The sequence below is a fragment of the Aptenodytes forsteri genome, unplaced genomic scaffold (assembly GCF_000699145.1).
Source record: "Aptenodytes forsteri isolate BGI_AS27 unplaced genomic scaffold, ASM69914v1 Scaffold379, whole genome shotgun sequence".
NCBI classification, from domain to species: Eukaryota; Metazoa; Chordata; class Aves; order Sphenisciformes; family Spheniscidae; genus Aptenodytes; species Aptenodytes forsteri.
In genome coordinates, this window is record NW_008794088.1 from 1,445,033 (window position 1) to 1,465,273 (window position 20,241).

The 20,241-nt window shown below is 45.1% G+C and overlaps 1 protein-coding gene across 1 annotated transcript in view; it reads right to left on the bottom strand.

The window, feature by feature from the left end:
* LSAMP (limbic system-associated membrane protein) overlaps positions 1-20,031 on the bottom strand; it is a 1,059,407-nt gene extending 1,039,376 nt beyond the window's left edge. Inside the window, exon 1 of the mRNA XM_009274410.1 lies at positions 19,923-20,031. Coding sequence (XP_009272685.1) covers positions 19,923-19,989 — 67 coding nt within the window. The 5' untranslated portion in view covers positions 19,990-20,031. The remainder of the gene's footprint in view (positions 1-19,922) is intronic.
* Positions 20,032-20,241: the final 210 nt, after the last annotated feature.

The following is a 20,241-nucleotide window of genomic DNA, read 5'->3' on the forward strand; positions in this document are numbered from 1 at the left end:
CCAACCTAAGAAGGCTTTTCCTTTACTTAATTCCAGGCTTCTAAGCTTTCAGAAATAGAAAATATTGCATAAGCAACAGTACTGAACAATTTTGAAGGCATACTGAAAAAGCTTTTTATACTCTCCCATTTTAATAGCTGGTGCTTTTATTGTAGATAGTATATGGTTATAGAATAATGTGTATGGGTTTAGTGTCTGGTATGATAATATCCAAGGTGAAGATATTGAAAATTCAATTAAAATATAGTTTAGGATATTGGCTTATTTTAATTTCCAGCCTCCTTTGCCCCCCATCCACCTCCTTTGCATCCAGGAGCTCTTCCTGAGATCTGAAGCTAGAAGTTACATGATGAGCCTTTTCTCCTGTAACTCATAATCTGAAGTTCTTTGTACTTCTTCAGCATCTGGCTATCTGAAACCTCTTCTTAAAATTCTCCAAAATCCCTATGCTCCTTTAACAGAAGAGGACACTGAAGTGCTGAGACAGGGGTAGTTCCTGTCAAGGACAAAACTAGATGGGGACCCCAAAGTCTTGTCTCTTAGCACTAAACCCTGAGTCACTCATACTCACTAGAACTTTTTTCAGCTGTGGTTGCCTTTTTGAGCAGGTTCAGAGAGGGAACATAAATTATTTCATCACAGCAAAGCAACTGCCTCCTCTGCAGTTCTCAGTTACCTTTAACCAACACAGCTTTTGCCATCATTTATGTTCCCCTTGCTTGTTTGATCAATGCGCTGCTTTACATGGTACAGAGAAGAAAATAGAAGTCCTACTGGAACATGACAGAGAAACAGCAATAATTTCAAGAGGCAAGCAATGAACCAGAGTCTCTCAGAAGAGCTCCAACTGCTGTCCAGAGTTTTTCCTGATCCTTCCTAAAATATGTGGAAGAGCACACTGTAGGATTAGTCACTTTGGTTGCCTGCTAGACTGAAGAGAAGCGTTGAGCATCACTGCACATAACAAGACCTTCTCCAGACAAGCACTGCTAGGAGAGAAGAGAGATCCTTGTTCTATTTTCTCTCTCAGACAATGCTCAGGAACACCCGGTCCTGGAAACTGAACATGAATTGGCTTGTGTCAGATTTGAGAGAGCATGTACTTGAAGTGTTTATGTGGCCTGCCTAAATGTTACCCTGACTACAGTAATGGCAGGTGTTATCCTTGTCATATGAAATATTATCACTAACCTACTTGCTTTTGAAACTCTTCCAACTTCCCAAATTTTATTATAATAAATTGTATATCTAAACCACTATACATACTTTATTTCAATGGGACCCCACAGTTTCCATAATAAGGTGAAAGTAGCACACCAGGTTCCAGGACATTTCATAATCAAACCTACCCTCGACATAGCTTACACAGACTTAAAGATTTAGGTTAAGCACCATGGTCACCAGTCTCAAGTAAACTGACAAGTGGGCTCTTCAAGGTATCAGAAGAGTCACTGCCCTACTCATAACTTTCATGAACCCTATACAACCACCCAACAAAAGTTGATCACATCTCTGTTTTACAGAGAGGGAAAACAAAGCAGAGCAAGTCTCATAATTAGGCAATGAAAGAGACTAAACAAAGGAAGTGCACCAGTCCTTGGCTTAGCATATAGTCCTATCTCTCAGCATTGCCTGCAAAGAGATCGTTAGTCGCTGTGTTTGGATCCGTACGGTTTATAGTGCATTCAAGTAACCACCTAGCTGGAAACAGATGAGCTATTTCTACCCTTCTGGTTCTCATGAGCCCCACCTGCACACCACCACTAGCGGTCATCTTTTTCAGTAACTGCCTTCGTGTCGTTTGCTGGTGAAGTAGCAAGTGAGTCTCTCCGAGAGCTGACTCTCGCTAGCTACGTCAGTCAGAGACTTGGTGACTGCCAGTGCTTGTGTCTGACTAGAATGGAGGCCTTGGCCAAAGTGCATGGCAGCTGAAGGAAAGACACACACCTCTACTGTAGGGAGGTAAGGAGACAAACGGGAACCTCCTGTAGCGATGCTGTCCTCCTGCAGCACACACTTTGAAGTCTGCCTGGCTGTAAATGTACTGGGAGGCCAGCTAGCAGCAAATGCAAAAAGGCCAGCATATTAATACCGGATAATAATGGGAAAAATCCACCCTGCATTGCTTCCTTTTGAGTCTTTTGAGGGTGTTGCCTTGTTTGCCAGCTCGAGACATGCTCTTTCTGGAGGGGATAGCTGTGTGTGCCCTGCTTCCCACACTTTGCTGCAGATTTAAATATGCAGGCATTGCTGCTAGGTGAGTGCCATTTGAATTGACAAACTGGGATTTCTGCTGTGCACTTCACACTTAATGCAGCCCTGCCTAGGCTTTGAAGGCAACGGCTTGTTGCCTTAGGGTCTGAAACTAACACAGCCGAACAGAACAAGCCCAGGGCTCCCGTCGGATTGCTCAATCAAAGACAATATTAAACAGAACTGTTTTCATAACTACTATTCTGGGGCACTTGGATAGCAAGACAAAGGAGATGAAGTTAATTTCTGTTATCATAGCCCGGTGCAGCTGCAAAGGCCCTGGGAGAAGCCATCTTCTCTTGACGGCTTACGCAGCCTGTGCCTTTGCAGGAGCTCCCATTAAGCAAACAGGGCTTCAAAAGCTTGTCAGATGCACTCCTGTTCCCCTCCTCCCCACACCACTGTCAAATGCACCCCTGTTCCTTCCCCCAGACATCTTCCACACATCTCATTACAGACACCAGGGAGCCTCCCTCTCCTTGACCACTTCCCTGTGCCTCACAGCTCTCTGCTTCACCTTTTCTGTCACCAGCACTGCCTATTTTGGTGCCCAAGGAGATCCAAACTAGCAAAGTCCTGCCCTTGGTGCAGGAGCACTGGTGCAAGGGGACCAGACAGAGAATGGGTCCTCCAGGTTCTGCTCTGCCGCTGACCTAGCTCATCACCTTAGGCAAATATCTTAGCCTTTGGTTTGTACATGGTCAGCTGGGATTAACAAGGCCCAGCCTATTTTTGTTAAGGTGCTGGCAGACGAAGGTATAGCATGTACCATATTTTTTTATACCCTTAGATATGACTTGTGATGGAGGTCACTGAGCAATATTGCAGGAGGAAGTGGAAGCTATCTCCTGATGAGAAGCACTGCTTTGAGGCAATTTTAAGATACCCCTCTTATAAACCATCATGATCAGGGCCAGCAGATCACCTTCAGAATGGATGCTTGTCTGCAGCAGTGCTGTCCCAGGACTGCCATAGGTACCTTGGGCTCCATTTTTTCCTCCTTACTGTTCATCCATAGTTGAGCACAGAGATCATTTACAGAAAAGCAGGAGTGTGGTAGAGCATGCTTACACCCTCAGCTTGTTTGCAGAAAGGACAAGGAGGATGAGACTGGGTGACCACGAAAAACTTTGAAATGAAATTACTAAAAGGGAGGAAAGAGCTCCAGAGAGCTTTGTTTAAAGTCTCCCTCTTCACACCACAGGTTATTCCTCTGAGGTCAGTCAGATAAAGGCAAAAAACATTGTTTACCAAATTGGGGATAGGGCATGGACATCAATGGACAGAACATCGCATATTTTCATCCTCTCAAACTAGGAGCTCACCTTGGGTCTGTAACATGTAGGAAGACATTCCCAGCAACCTGACTACTCCTGTACAGGAAGCACTCTGTGCTAACAACTTCCATCCTGGATTTCACAAACTGGTTTCAGGCAAGCTCTGCCCTCTACCCTCAAGTTCCCCAATTAGCTGAGAAGACACTAAAATACAGAAAAGTTTTGCTGAAAAATTTCTAAATAGATCCAATGTTGATGCCCACAAAACAAACAAGGATGCAACATCAAGCTCAAACGAAAAGGATACCTTTATGTCCAGCTATATGCTGATACCTCATGTATCTTCCTGATGTCAGGGTTTTGCTACTAAGGGGTCAGTACAGATCTCCAACAATTTCAGAAGAACAGAAGTGTCCATTCTAGTTGGTGAAGTCATAAAAGGAAAGAGCTGTTCTCAATCCAGAAGAGAAGTAGCCAGTCTTCAGTTTTAAAGCAAACCTTCTAGATGTAAATTACTGCATTATTTAAGTTTATTGAACATCTAACACCAGGAAATGTGCAATTCATGAAATTTTCAGTGAAGATGTACAAATGAGACTTTCCGATACATTTTTAAAATGTGAAATTATCAAAGTTTTATGCAGTGTTGACTTTGGCCATATATGGTAGAGTTAATTGAAAGTGCAGTTCTAGCTTTAAAAGGGTCCCCGTGAAAGTGGCAGTGTGTGTTTTATTGTCTCTTAGTCATTTGCAACTCAAAGATGCCTAAGCTTATACATGAAAAAGTGTTTCTTCTAACTGCCAGCCTGCACTGCAAGACAGTATTGAATCTGAGAATCCAGTCAGATGCTTTGCTTCTTGCACTCGTACCACCAGTTCTATAGTTTCTGCAAACTAAGTAATGTGCCTAGTTATCCAGATGCAACCATTAAGTCCCAGATCAGACCCCATAAGAAATTTGCTATCATCATGGGGAGGATCGAAGATCCTTCATTTGGAGTACCCTTGACAAAAGGAAGAAACCAGACAGGAACAAACTGCATTTCACAGTGCCAGCAGAAAGCAGAAGGATAAAGGTATCCTCACTCAGGAGGGCAGAACTGCCTTTGATAAAAACACACGTGCACTACAACTCAATCCCCTTTTTCTTCCCCTCACAGAAATGTACCGGACTAAAATTTTCTTAGCGTCAAGTTGGAAGATGGACTGCAGAGGACAACTAAATCAAACGACACATCTTTAACCTCCTAGAGAGAGACAATGTAAATCCAGCCTAAAGCTTCTGCTCCCTGAAATTGGATTAGGGACTCCACATTGGGTCTACCTAAAACAGACAAATAGCCCTTACAGCTATTTTTTTTTCTTCCTTGTTTTTCAGTAACACAGAAAAAAAACCCCACCCAAAAAGCAAAAAAAACCTTCAAGAGGCGTTAGGCAACCTTCTACCTCACAACAACAAATAAGGCCACAGACCAGAACGTTAACTTCAATGCACAATTCATGGTTTCCAACAAACATAAGGTCATACCTTCTGAGTATGACCCTGGTGCAGGAGGTAGACATCATAGAAGTTGTTGGGCTACACTGCTTTGCTACAAGCACATCTTTGGTCCCTTATTTTGGTCATAAAGCTGCAGCAGCAGGAAACAGATTAATCAAATATCCCAGTTTAAGTTTAATGCAGGGGTATGAAAGCAAAGACTCAGGCCTCCCCCTTGCTTGCAGCTCCAGTGAGCCAACATCAGGAGCAAAAAAGAATTGGCCATACTGGCTGGAGGCTGCAGGGCAGACACTGCACTGCACATTTTACAAATGCAACAGAGCTGCCCACCTCCGAATCCACCAAGGGCAATACACAGGGATTTGGTCAGAAATGTGGAGCTCTCCATTTTATGGCCACAGCACCATCCCCACTCTATCGCCTACTGAAATACCTGCGAGGACTGTGTCCTGCTGCTGCCACCTCGGCCCACAGACCCAACAAGCACTTCCCAGCCATCCGCTGCAACAAGTGGAGGCTCTCCCACAGCCTGCTCTTCAGCGCAGCAAGCCAAAGCACAGAGACATGGAGCTCGCCTTTGGCAGCGTGAGCTTTTTTTTCTTGTGTCTGTGTGGCAGGTGCAGACCTTTTTGCTCACCTCCTATCTAGCAATTAATGCAAGCCCCACACCAAATACTGGAAGTCACAGAGCTCTGACTCTAACATGTATGGTGGCTAAAAATGTGACTAGGAGAGGAGGGGGGGAAAAAAAAAAAAAAAAAAAAAAAAGAAAGACAAATAAAAAGAGCCAACAGATCACTGCTGCATAAATTTCCATGGAAAATCATGAAGCCGATGTGACAGAAAGAAAGAGGAAGCAAAAGGATAAATTACATTCCTGCGCCCAAAAGATGAGGTAGAGTAGTTGTGCTAATACGGCAAACGGGAGTGGAAAGTACCTAAGTGACTTTGGAGAACCAGCCTCGCTGGCTTGTGCTCCAGTCCACTTGAGGCACATGTTCAACACAGGGAAGCTCGAAAAAAAAAAAAATAAAAGAGACTTCTCCAAAACAGGTCAGAGCCCAGGGATTAATGTGCTTTTTACATTGTGGGATAACCAGATTCCAGATCCTGCTCTATTTTGGAGCAGAAACATAGACCTTGATGTCTTATATTGCACTGGCTTAGGATCAGTATCTGCTTCTTTCAGAAAGGCCATCCTAGCCATGAGAAATCCTTCCTTGTAGCAATTTTCATTAAACATCCACATTTTCCCAAGAATTATCTGTTTTACTGCATTTGCATGATCATTTTTACAGCACCAACTCTGACTACTAACAAAAGTAGTTACTAAATAGCATCAATCCGCTTTTTTCACTTCATTCAACCGTATGTATAACAGTAAACCAAAATAATTTTTCACTTGAGAAGTCTCCCTTCCAATGAACATTACTACTAAATAATACTGCTGTTGGATATCTAGACCAGGAATTTTGGAGAATGGATACCTAGGTTATTTTAGATTTTGGATTTGAAATGCTAGATTTTTCTTCCAAAATTCAGCACATAGCAATACAACCACAAATTTGCCACCAACTACCCTCTTCCTTATAGCATTCTGGGTCTCTCTTTTCCTTTCAGAGTTACAGCTCATGCAACCCACAGAGCAACCCCACGGCTCTATCCTGTACAACCAGTTGCAGGAATCTGTTTTGAGGCCTCCTGCTGCTATGACATTGCACCAATATCTAAAGGAGGCGGTAGCATCGTGCTCTGACTCAACAGCTGGGTGCAAAGCAACAAATGTTCTGCCGGGGTTAGAATGAGATTAGCAAAGTCCCACGGAACAATGATTAAAAGGTGCTGTAACAAATCCATTTGCTGCATGCAACAAACACAATTACTAGACAAATTATCTCTCTCTCACCCCACTCCTCTCTCTGCAGTGAGCCAGGACTGAGAACCCTCATCCTTCGGGCTCCAAACACATAGTCCAGCTTTTTAAGAAATACTGCCTTTGATTAATGGTAGCAGCAGTAGCTTTCTATCTCCCTCCATGAGTTATGCCACTAGAGGGCACACAGATTGCCTAAATAATACCCAGAGAACAGTACATCCATTGGTCTTTGGGCCTGTATTTCAAGTTCTCCATCTTCATGAGCATGCATCCTACCATCCAACAGCAACTCGTCTCTGCCAATACAGATTCTCACCTTTGAAGTCTCCAATCTTCTCCTTTTCTTCATCATTTACTGAATTTCTCACATCTCCCAGTTTTCCCATTCTGGCACAAATGCAGCCGACTAACTCTACCTAAAGCAAAGGGGGGATTTTGTATTCTTTTCAGGACTTACATATTTCTTAAAGAGGAGATTGTAACATGGAAAAATCAGGAAGTTTAGTGCAGACAACTCAAGTCTACAGTGTTCCTTGTCCCTGGTTCAGAGCCAGAGCCCAACTGCACTCCCGTTGCATTAAATCTGAGCTAATGAGCTCTCCCACTCTGCTAGGGAGCATGAAGTAAAGATGTCATTACCACCAGCCACCTTGCACATACCAAGGCTAGTGCTAAGTCCAAGCTAAGATGCATCGATTTCCAACCAGAGTCAGCTGTCTCTACACCTTGTTCCCTGGCACGGCTGGGCTGGGCTGCTTGAGACCCTCACACTGGCCCTGCACAGACTGGGAAAGATCCAGCAACACTTACCAGTCTGGACTGCATGCAATGCAAAATAGTGCTCCTTGCTTTCTGCCCAGGAAACAGATTGCAATTTGCATAGTCCTGTACCTGAGCTAATAAACTATGATGAACTCTCTCTGGGTCTGCATCCATGGCACAAATAATCTTCAGTCTGGATAATCCCCATTATGTATCCTGGCTCTTTGACTCAAGCTGCAATACCCTTTTACCTCTGGAAGCGCACAGTGCCAGCCAGCACAGCAACCACCACAAAACTTGCTATCAATTCAGTCTGTTCTCTTCCTAAAAAAAGTGTTAAACTGAGCACCCAACACCACCCGTTTAGCTTTCACTATTCAGTTCCTGTTGTAAGCAAGATAAGAGCAAACCAGCTGGCCGATTCCCCACCACCACCGATCAACTCGGTAATCTCCTACCATCTTGTTCCACCTCCGCCTCCCTCATGGGCCCACCTCCCTCCAGTTCACAGATGGCCCTGGGAGGGCTCAGCTCTTGTGACATGCCAGGAATGCTACAAGCTCAACTACATCAGCTTCTGAGCCTGGAGGGACTAGTCCACTGTTCAGGTACCATTTTGAAAATGTGCGAGATAAAGAAAGGGCAGAGGATATATATGTATCGTATGTGGCAATGGGAAACCTGTCAAAGCCTAGCACAGCTGATAGGACGAAGTTACAGATACTGGGACTTCATCTTATTGGGTGTCCAGCAGGCTGCTCTTGCTCAGATAAATCTGAACGAACACCCTACTAAAGGAAAAAGGAAAAAAGTCTTTGAGTTAAGCAGTTGATAATCAGGATTTCATTTGTTAAAATAGCAGAAGACTTCCTCATGAGTCTGTCTTGCGCCAGTATCTGCGTCACAGCAGAAATAATACAAGGCAAGAAAGAAAAATGCTTTAAAGAATATGGTTCTTTGTCAGACTGGAAGTATTAGCTGTGATTCAGAAATTAATGACAGCATAAAAATCTATTAAGGCATCTAGACTGTCTCTCGAGGGACCTTTTCAAGCTTGTAGTGCATGGATTATTCTCCAGGGCTCTGCCCAGCCAAACTTCAGATATCCCAAATGACAGCAATTCCGCCACAATTCTTAACAAAGCTATTTCACCACCTAATCTCTTTCTCCCATTAAGTATTTTTCTCTTCTGCCAATTTTTTTCTTTTCCCTCCTCCAAATTTTCAACCATGAGAGACACTTCTAGCTCTCAGTCCACACTAGACAATTCTTCACGCCTTCCCATTATGCCTACATCATTAGCATAGCTCCTCTTTAGTCATTTAGCCAAAACAGCTATATATTTAGCTCTCACAAGCATTCCTCATAAGTCAGTCCCTCCAGCCCCTTAATCATTCTCCTTGCAATCCTCTGAATTCCCTCTAATTTTGTTTACATCTTTCTGGAATTGAAGTGTAAGTATTTTCTCTTCTGCCAATTTTTTTTCTTTTCCCTCCTCCAAATTTTCAACCATGAGAGACACTTCTAGCTCTCAGTCCACACTAGACAATTCTTCACGCCTTCCCATTATGCCTACATCATTAGCATAGCTCCTCTTTAGTCATTTAGCCAAAACAGCTATATATTTAGCTCTCACAAGCATTCCTCATAAGTCAGTCCCTCCAGCCCCTTAATCATTCTCCTTGCAATCCTCTGAATTCCCTCTAAAACCATGAGAGACACTTCTAGCTCTCAGTCCACACTAGACAATTCTTCACGCCTTCCCATTATGCCTACATCATTAGCATAGCTCCTCTTTAGTCATTTAGCCAAAACAGCTATATATTTAGCTCTCACAAGCATTCCTCATAAGTCAGTCCCTCCAGCCCCTTAATCATTCTCCTTGCAATCCTCTGAATTCCCTCTAATTTTGTTTACATCTTTCTGGAATTGAAGTGCCCGGAACCAAGCACTGTAAACAACAACAGCTCGTTATCTGGCTAGACTGTAATTCTGGTGATCACAGCACAGTCCCCGCACATGCCATGCGCACAGACACATGCACATGCTCACCCTCTGGTTCAGACATGGCATCGCTACGGGATGTGAGTCCCACACAACGGACATTGCCGCCTCCCCAGTGACATCAACTGGGCCTCTTTCAAGGAAATCCAATTCTAAACAAAAGTGGGGGTAGATCTTCTGTAGAGCCTTTAAAACTCTTGTTTAAGAAAGTCGTCTTGTGAATTTTCTCCACTGTTTTCTCCAGTTTTACAGTTCCCAGTCTGTCCAGGAATGGTCACAAGCCAAACTGAACAAACGTTCCCATTATCCAACGCAAACACAATCCACAACATAACCTAAAACCCTTCCACATGGTGCACACTTCTCGGGTTCCAGTCCCATCAAGCTGTGGCAGGTCCCATCAAAAAAGGGCCACTCTCACTTTTGAGCCACTGAGGCAAGCATGGCAACAGTGGTTTCCCCGAGAATTTTCCCTCAGGGAAAGCGCATCTAACCCCTGGTTGAGAGGGCCAGGACTACCACACTCCTTGCTGGCTGTATTGAAAACCCTTTCCCAAAGAGGTATTAGCAGGAGAAGGTCAGACCTAACACCCCAGGGAAATAAATGGAGTGATATGTCCCTGAGGATGCTCTTTCAGCTGTCTGCAGACTCAAGACAGACACCAGCTACTGGCTGCACTCAGATTATATTTTCAAGTTTTTCATCACACTTATGAAGGCCACAATTTTCAGAACTGTTTTGTTTTAGATCATAGTTGAGACTTTGATGTAATCTTATGACAGAAGATAACACATCACAGAAAAGCCTTTAAGCACTTGTGCCTAAACCTGTTATTGAAACTCAAGTTGGAATTTTTCCAACAAAACACCTTTTTTTCCTTATTAGAAAAATGCCAATTCAGTGAGGCAGAAACATTCTGCAAAACTTTTTTGTTTCCTTCAACAAACTTCTGGTGAGCTTCAGGCAGGGTTTAGTAAGAAACCTTACAAGGTTCCTGCCAGCTCCCAGGACATCTGTGGGGTAGCCAAGGCACCAGGGAAAGGTGGCAGCTCCACAAGAATGGCTCTTCTAGATCAAGGTCCTCCTAAGCCTCCCCCTGTAACAATTTCAAAACCTCTTCTCATATAGCATCCCCAGATCTGCATGAACCTCAAAGCTGGCACTGTAAGGATCCCTGCTATGTGGCAAAGAAAGCAGGGGTTTGAAGTGTCCTGTCTCCACAGTACCTTTCACACTGCCATTCCTCCATAGCAGCTCAAGCAATGCTTCAGCACCAAGGACAGCTTGGGCCGTCCTGTTTTGCTTTTTGTGGTTGGTTGGGTTGTTTTCGGCAGCAGGAGGAGGGAGAGGAAGAGACCAGAAACTCTTCAGGTTGACCAGGGGACGAGCAGAGCCTACAAGCAGGGAGGGGTCTTGTGAGGTCCCTTGAAGCCTGAAGAAAAGCCTGCTGCTACAAAGCTTTACATCAGGACAGACAGAGCAAGGCCAGCCAGAATGGCCTTTTCTCCTTTCCTCTATGCACACAGCAGACCAGAAGAGAAGGAAGACTCTGTACTGCTGACCTTAGCTCTAGGTCCCTCTGGGGCAATGCCACACCTCATTTACCTCATGCTGCAGCCTGACTTTTTGTTGTTGTCGTTGGCAGCCCAATCTGTTGCAGCTCTGTGGCTGCTGGGTAGTACACAAACCAGTCACCAGTAGGCACCTAGGATAGATGGAAACGGAGGAGAGGTTCTGTACCCTCACTTTAGCTCTCACCGTTTCCTACCTTCGCTCTCTTAGTGGGCCTAGACTACAGGCAGCTCTTACACCACTTTAGCTAGTATGATTAATATTTTTTTCTTTGAATCACTGAGAAATTACTGTTAATAAAAGCCCTAGCCCTGGTACAGCACAAAGACACTTCCAGACAAATAGTTTCCTTCCCTCTACAGAAGATCTAGAAGAAGTGCAGAACATTTCACAGGGTCATGCCTGCAGTCAGGTCTATCCTGCTTTTACTCAGCTAGCTAAACCCGAGACTTGACAAAACACAGGTATGCTGGACAGAATCCGTGCTGTTGAGGTAGTTAAACCAGCAAGGCTATGTTAATGCAGGTACAGCCAAAGTGCAGACTTGCCGGTTTACTGGTTCAGGTTGCATCCAGCCCAGAAATCCTTTGCTCATACAGTAGACAACAGCATAGCTACATAAGAAAGGTTGGCTCAGTCAGGTTGTATGATTTTTGAGTATGTCAGTCTAATTAAAAAGAGTGCAGCTTGCATGCGTAAGAAAGCCTTCTTCTATCCTCTTCTTTCTTCTATTCCCAGGAACTCTCCCATGAAAGTGCAGGAGTCAAACATGTCCTTTCTACTCTCTACAGTGTATTTCATGCCCAGGTGACTGAAGCATTGCCACCTTACACTGAGGCTATCCTAAAGATGAGGAGGGGTAGCCAAGCCACAGTAACAATTCTGCTTCACTGCAGCAATTGCTTGCCATGTCAAGATAGGATGCAAATCTGCTATGAATAATGGTCACTCCAAAAGCCTACACAGCTACACAGATATCCTTATCAATAATCATGCTGCATTCACCTACTGAACTAACATTTCACAACATCTGCCTTGCACAAAACACAACTCTGAACTAGATTTGTTAACACGGCACAAGCATCTTTACCACAGAACTTATGCATTTTGTCACATGCAAACACACGTGCGCACACACACATATATATCTCCACCATCCCCTTCTGTTCTGCATATGCGTCTTCTCAAAAGCCAAGAGATATTAAAAGGCCCCTGGTTATACCTTCATGCACAGACCATATATACAGGCATAAATAAAACTGGATGTTGTGATACAAGTGATCCCATTGTACAACAAAGTAGCCTTATGAGGCAAAGAGTACGTACTTATACAAGCAGATGGACCCACAATGGTACAAGTCTAAACATGTTTACACATCAAAAACCCCATGGATGCTACTTGAAAGAACCCCTCCTTCCTGCAGGCAAATCCTCACCTGCAAATCCCTCCTTTGTCAGACACTCAAGTATATATCAACACAGTCAGCTTCACCGACACCCACACAAGTGGAAGTCAGGTAACACAGTGCATTGGCTGCAAGGCTCATGGTCAGAAAGACCCTTGTTCCCACTCTTGATGTAGCTTTGGGTCAACTGCTGAGGACCAAGCACAGCCAGGCTCCATGCAGGTGCAGCAGCCAGAGGGCATGCAGAAGAATATTAATAGTTATTGTCCTAGCAGGTTGTAAGGTTTAATTGGTTCCAGCTTGCAACTCACCATCAATATAAGTGCTAAGGGGCAGAGGAGAGGGAGCTATGATTACACACTTACATTGCATACTCATATCCCAGTGGCTGCATGCTGATATGCTATTGATTTCCTGGCTGGAAAACTCCGCAGCCTTCCATTTGTCTCCTTGCTTGCTCCCTCCCTCATCCCACTGCTCATCCCCTCCCAAAAGCCAAGAACACATCACCAGAAAAGGGAGAGGACCACCCTCTTTGTGGGAGAGCTCTGCCAAACCTGAAAGAAATGAAGAAACCAGCATCCATGAGGTCACACAGAGGTAGATCCTAGGGAAGGGAGCAGGTTTCAAGAACAAGCCATCTTCAGAGGAGTTTCTTTTGGATGCTTTATATAACCTAGGAACTGCAAAAGCCCAGACTGTGAGCCCACAGGTCCAGTTATACTCACCTTTGCTTTAAGCCAAAACCCTTTCTCTAAAGCCTACCTTCTGATGCGATCTTTTTTTAAACAAACAAAAACCTCAAAAACCCACAACACACCAGCCTGCCTTAATTCAATGCGTATATCCTTGCATTGCCCCCAAAACCATCTCCTCCCAGAGATGCCATTCAACAAAGTCTAGTACCTCTACAGGTGACAAGCAGAGCGAAAGCCTATTCTGTGCTTGTGGGTGACCAGTAAGCAGGTCTAGAGTAAAGGGCCCTTTTCCCCCAGCGAGTAGTCATGCAGAATTTTTTCCATGAACTTTAAGACAGCAGATATGATCAGCCAGACACTTCACTGTGAGGCCCCGCAAGCCTTCGGCAGGGAGAATACTCCTTTGGCTCAGAGAAATTAAAGCAGCAGCCCACTGCAGCGCTACTCCCTTTCCTTCCACACAGGTGAGCAGGGCAACACTGCCCCACTGGCAGGCAACTGCTGGAGGGAGCTCACAGGGAAATGCCTCAGCTTCCAGGATATCCAGCATCAGCCAAAGCACCACAGTGCAATGGCATAGCACAGAATCAAGCCTGGATTTCTCTTTTCCCCCTGCCCATTTCTGTAAGAATCATGAATTCACAGCATTTCTTCTTCCTTTCCATGCTGCCTGCAGGGATCTCTGCCCTTCCCCGACACCAGGAGAGGGCTGTGTCTCACATGCTCACCCACACGAATCTCCATCTTGCCCTTATCTACTCCTTCTCAGAGCAGGACAAGGTGGTCTGTACTGTGCTTGATATTCTTTATTTTATCCCAGATAAAACGACAGCAGGAAGAGCACAACAGCTGTCAAAACCATTGCTCATTGAGTCTGAACAGCACATAAAACTATGGCACACACTTCTTTAAGGAAAAGGGGATACTGAAGCGAAAGATTCATGCTTCCTATGGGGGCTGCAGACAGCAAAACTGCATGTTCCCAGCAGCCACCCCGCACTTGAAGGAGACAATATTTTGCAAAGCACATGCCCATATATTCAAAGGCACACATGAAGATTTTCCCCAGACACTTCCAGGATGCCTTTGCCTGCTACCACTATGGATTTCACACAGATTATTCAGTCCTTTAACAATCTCTATCAGCCAGCGACTTCAGCAGATCCTCTTCCACAAGAAAGCCCATCAGGTATTCAGGTCTGCCCAAAAAAGGAGGCTTCCCTTGCATTCACTCTTAACCATCTTTTGCCACCTGTTTTCACTTCACAGTGTACAGGTCAGTAAGCAGTGCTACAGCTCTTCAGCACCAGCACTGCCTCACCAGCCCTGCCCAGCCATACCAGCCTCTCCAGGTAACTGCACACAGCACCCAGCTGCTGCTGCAGGGGCTACATCATGTTGGGACGCACGCATTAACATCCCTGCTTTAACCCATTCCTAAGCAAATCACTCTTGCACAGGGTAAATCTGTTGAGGGAAGGGGACCGTCCCCACCAGCAAGGCAAGGGCCTTGGTGTACCCAAAGGCTTATAGGAAGCACAGCCGGTACACAGTAAGGATGTGAACTTCTAAAGCATTGGCTCTGCCATCAGCCTAGGATGACAGCAGTCATATTCCTCACCCTGATTGGAAGGAGCTCTATCACTCGCAGGTGAAAAAAGGGGGTGGAAAGAGTAACTCCTAATGAACCTGTCTCCTCCTGAAACCACTAGTGTATGCATGGGTGCTTGCAGGCTGAAAAGGAGCACCCACAAACATAGGGACTAGGGTATTTGTTACAAGACTAGTAAAACTCTTGTGTGAGAGGAGATCTCAGACTAAAAGATGAAGCAAGTTTCTACTTATCATAATAAAGACCTCTGAGTAGGTAGCTGAGTACTGAGATTTATAACAGCTAGGGGAAATGGGTCTTTACTGGTGTGGTAATTACGGACTCAAATGGTCTGCAAGTACTGGGATAGGACTAGAAGAAACACTGGGGATATCTTTTTAATGGTCCCTGTTTGCAGATAAAAAGCTTTCTTTCTCTGCCTCTTCCCTATCTCAAGCCTACAAGAAAAGTGTTTTGTTTTAAGTATTGAACCTCTTCATCATTTAAGGGAATGCAAGGCAGCTGAGTGAGTTGTTACCTCATCAATACAGTCCAGCCTGTGAGAGCTTCCTCTGCCTTATTCGACAGAGAGAGTTGAAGACAGATAGATAGGAAGAAAAGTATATTCAGGAGAGCAGGAAAAGTCTTTTTTTCTCCAGTCAGTGATGTCTAAATGTTATCCAACCGCATCACAATCACCCCACGCTGTTACCCATATACCACAATGTCACCACTTGCACACACACATACATTCCTGCTCCTCCCTCTGTTCTCCTCATCCATTACACATTATCAGCACAGAAACACTTGGGCACATGCTTCCATCCGTATAGATTGCACAAACCTCGCACATTAACAAACACATCATTTTTCACACCCACATTGCCCAGTAACATTATAAAACATGAGACTTTACAGATAACATTTGTACTACGTACCAACCTAAAGCATCCAACTCACCTTCTGTGATTTCTTTCATCAGACTCATTCCCCATTTATGAACACCCTTGAACAGCTCAAAAAATACATCATAAATAAATGCTACCAGTACTATGCAGACCAGTTCTGCATGTCTTTTCCTAAAGCATCTACTTCACTAAATTGGCTCTGGAGGTATCTTATTTTTTTTTTTTTAAAGCGCAAAATCTCTTGCAATTAACCAATGAGGTGGTTCATTAAAACAAACTGGGATTTTTTAGCAAATCGCTGTTTTGAAACAGCTGTTATTTTTCAAGGGAAAGAGTTTGTTTGGAAGAATTTTCAATGTAAAGCAATGCTGGAGAAAATGTATAATTTTTAAAGGCATTCATTTTTTAAATAAAATCCTTGGGGGGGATCAAAATTACTTTTCAAATTGACAGCTAAGATAGAGTAATAGGTAAAAGCAAAGACATCAACACCAAATTCTTCTAGATTATTACAATGCTATTTTTGATAGACCCAAATAATTTGCTTCTCCTCCCCATCCCCATGCACCCAATTTTTGACTTGGGGAAAAAAAAGGAAAAGAAAATTTCAGCTTTTGAGTCCAATTCAAGAATCTGATCTTTACCAGAAACTATGAGGCACACCACACTAAGAGACAAATCCATTCGAGGGAAGAGCTGCAGCATGCCACTAGAAAATCCCACCCACCAGCAGCACTGGGGTGTGTAGGTACTTTTGTTCCTCCAGCCCCCACACGGCAGGAAGACCAGTGCACCATGGAGGAGAAACAACCGTCCTGCCTTCAAACCACCTGCCTCTGAACGAGGACTGGAAGCACAGCAGCAGGGAAACGCAAGAATCCTGAACCACAAAATTAAGGAAACATAGTGATCAGGAAAAAAAATTAAAAAAAAAAAAAATCCTCTGTGCAGGACTCGGAGCCTCTAACCTAGGGGAGAAGGAGCAAAGCCTGTCTCTGTGCCAAAACCCCCGAGCCCAGGCAGGCAGGGGACAGGCAACCCATTGCACGTCCCCTGGCAGAGGCGCTGGAGGAGGCAGCCTGTGTTGGCCACTTGGCACTGCGGAGCCCGTAGGTCTCCTGCCAGCCTCAGCTGTGCTTCCTCCCCTGCACCCCCATTGCCTGCTATTCAGCCTCAGCTCAGCTGTGCCCAGCAGCACCAGCATCGCTCCCCTTCACCCCCACATTTGGTGGCTTTGGGAGAGCAGAAAAAGACGAGGAGCTGCTTTTGCATTCACTGGTACACCCCCAAGTGGACAGCGAGAAAAAAGGGGGAGAGAAGGCACGGACAAGTTTTGGATAGCTTGCAGAGGTGCAGGCTCAGCTGGCTGGCACTGGAAGGATGCGCTCAGAAAGCACTTGGAAGCAGTCCGACTGGGGTCACTGCCTGTCAGAGCCACTACTGCAGTTTCCTAGGATAAGAGCTCCAAAGAGTCATGCTCAGCAGGGTTACAGAAATGTTTAAGGCTTGTTACCACAGCTTTCAGTGAAGAACAGTTAATTTGAAATAAGTGTGGGTTGGGTTTTTTCTTGTTTGTTTGTTTTTTAAGGGCATAATACTTTCCCACCTTTTAACTTAATACTTTTAACTCCTTCAGATATCTTTGGGCTTGCTTGTGAGGTGCCCTGCTCCTCCCATGCAGCCCCAATATTCCTGTTTCCCTGATCCTCTCACCCTCCAGACCAGAGAAAGGAAATTACTGCTGGCTATGAAACTAGATCCAGCAGTGGACTGGGTCTGGTTTATATCACGTCTGAAGGGTGGGAGCAGTAGAACAAACAGTTCCAGGTTTGCAACCCCCCCCCATCCCAAAACCCAGGGAGGGCAACTGTGTTGCCTCTGCCTTCTCAGAGGGTACCTGGTAAGACAGCCCCCAAAGGACCTTCCCTGATGCCTTCAAAATCAAAATAGATGTGGCTGATACAACTGTGGCAATAGTAACTCACTAAAACAGAAGGTAAAAGCCTGTAAATGCCTGTAGCCTGGCATAAGATACAGCTATAAGAAAGGACTAAACCAGCTCCTGGTTGTGCTAGCATCGGGATGCTCTGGTTGCAACTCGGGGAAGGCTTGTGACTTGGAAACACTGCGTGGAGCCAGCGCCATTGACTACAGGCTAGGAAACATGCATCAGAGAGAGGGGCAACGTTCAGAGTTGATGTGATTTGCCAGTGTCCACCTTCCTTGACGGGTCTGTGCCTACTCCTCCAGAGCAGAGGGAAGTTCACATCAAGCTATGCAACTTCATTACTGACATTAGCTATTTATGTTACACAAGTACCGGTCCTCCTCTCACCCCACATACATCCTATGTGCTGGAAAAAATCCTCCTCCCCTGTCAGAAATAGCCACTTCACAGCGAGGAAGTCAGCTGGAAGGTGCTGCTGCTGGATTCACAATCCAGAGTTCAGAGAATGCAAGTTTGAGAGAAAATATGTGACAGTGAAAAGCATGTATACGCAACCCAGAGACAGAAGTGAGACTGTATGAAAAGGAGCACTTGGTAAATGTGAGAAGGTGGCAAAAACTGAGGGATTTTGCAGCAAGTGCATGCAGTAGTGACAGGTAAGTGTGAGGTTGCAACAGAAAGCATGTGTGTGACAGGGAGCACGCCTGTATGGGAATTTGCTTAGTAGACACAAAATAGAAGAGGCCAGTGCATGCAAGACTGTGTGTAAAAGTAGGAGCAAAGGGGAAGTGAGGATGCTGTGACTGGGCATATCTCTGTGCACAGCACCCATGCACTACCACATGCACAAGAGTGAGAGGAAAGCACTGTGTGTGTGGTGAAGACAGTCAGAGCGAGGTACCCTCTAAGCAAGCAGCTCACTGCAAATGCAAGACCATGAGGCACAGAGTAGGCCAGACAGAGTACATATATGCTCTTTATTTATATGTTCACCTATGTGTGTGTATATGTGTGCACGCACGCAGGCTTACAAGGCTGGTGCAGCAGGATAGGCAAGGGATTTTTATATGCAAGCAACCACGAACACTAGTGTGCAGGATGGAGAGAGAGCACAAGAAAAGGCTTGCAGGAGGTGGGGGGGAGAGGAAGAGAGAACGTGAATGCGAGAGAGGCAGGCAGGCACTCCAGGAATTGCATGTGCTAGGGAGCTAGAACTGTATGTGCCAGAGTGATTTTATTCATCTTCCCTGCTACATTCATGAGTGTGTATATGTGTGTGCATGTGTGTGAAGGACCACTGGTGTGTATAAGTGAGTGTGGATCATGTACAAGCTGTGATTTGGAGTGCTATGATTATGTGTACGTGTGACATGTATTTATACATACAGCATGGGATGCATTAACCCTTAACTCCTGTTTACAGAAAGCATCTCAAAACCAGCTAGCACGCCTGTCATCACTTCAAACTAAATTCCATACTCACACTTGGCTCTTAAAGCAAGGAACCCAGCTGGCAATTCTCCACTGAACAAAACCCCATATCCAACAAATTTCCTCCTCCTGTCTTTCCTCCGTGACTCTCCCTTTTTTTTCCTGGTGGAGGGGAAGGACATAGTGTTTTCGCAGACAGAGGCATAGAGGTTCCTCTAACCTCCCCCTCTCTCGGCAAAACCAAAATAAAAATAAATCAGGAAATTAAAAAAAAAAAAAACAACCAAAAGAAACTTAACACTGATCTCCTCAGGAAGGTGAAGAATCCAGGAGCATCAGTACTTGTGACCCAAAGTGCTGAGAAAGAGTGGCTGTGGATGGAGGGGATACCACCTTCACCCATCCCTCTTTTCCTTTGCAAATCTTACTGTGCGCCCCCCCAGCTCCCCCTCTGCAAAAGCATAAATACAAGCAGCAAAGTCAGTCACATGCAGTGCCCTCTAACCATAGGATTCACCAGCAGCGATCTCTCCTTGGCTTATTTCCTGGGGGGGGGGAAAGGTTTGGAGGTGAAGGAGGGGGGAGAGAGGAAGCTCCAGCTTCCAGCTCCATGTTTCAGGCCATCCTCAGTCCATCAGCCTCAATTCAAGCTGAGGGGTTTGAGGAGGTTGCAGGAAAGAACTCATCACATACCTTGCAAGGAGAAGAGGGACAGGAAGAATCCCAGCACCCAGATACTGTGCAGCCAGTAGGTCCTCATGCTTCTCTCTCACTCGCTTCGCTTCCTCTGCCTTTTTCTCCGTCTCTTCGCTTCTCTCTCTCTCAATTTATCTTTTTTTTTTCTCCTTCTCTCCTCTCAAATAAAATGGGATTCGTGTCTCCCTTCAGTCCCCCTGGGCTCTGCTTTACCAGCTCTGACAATCCAGCCGCAGTGAAAGCTGACCCGCAGTGGCCAGATTCCCAAATAACCTCGCACTCCCCTCTTCAAGTGCTGGAGAAAGGGGGGGCCAGG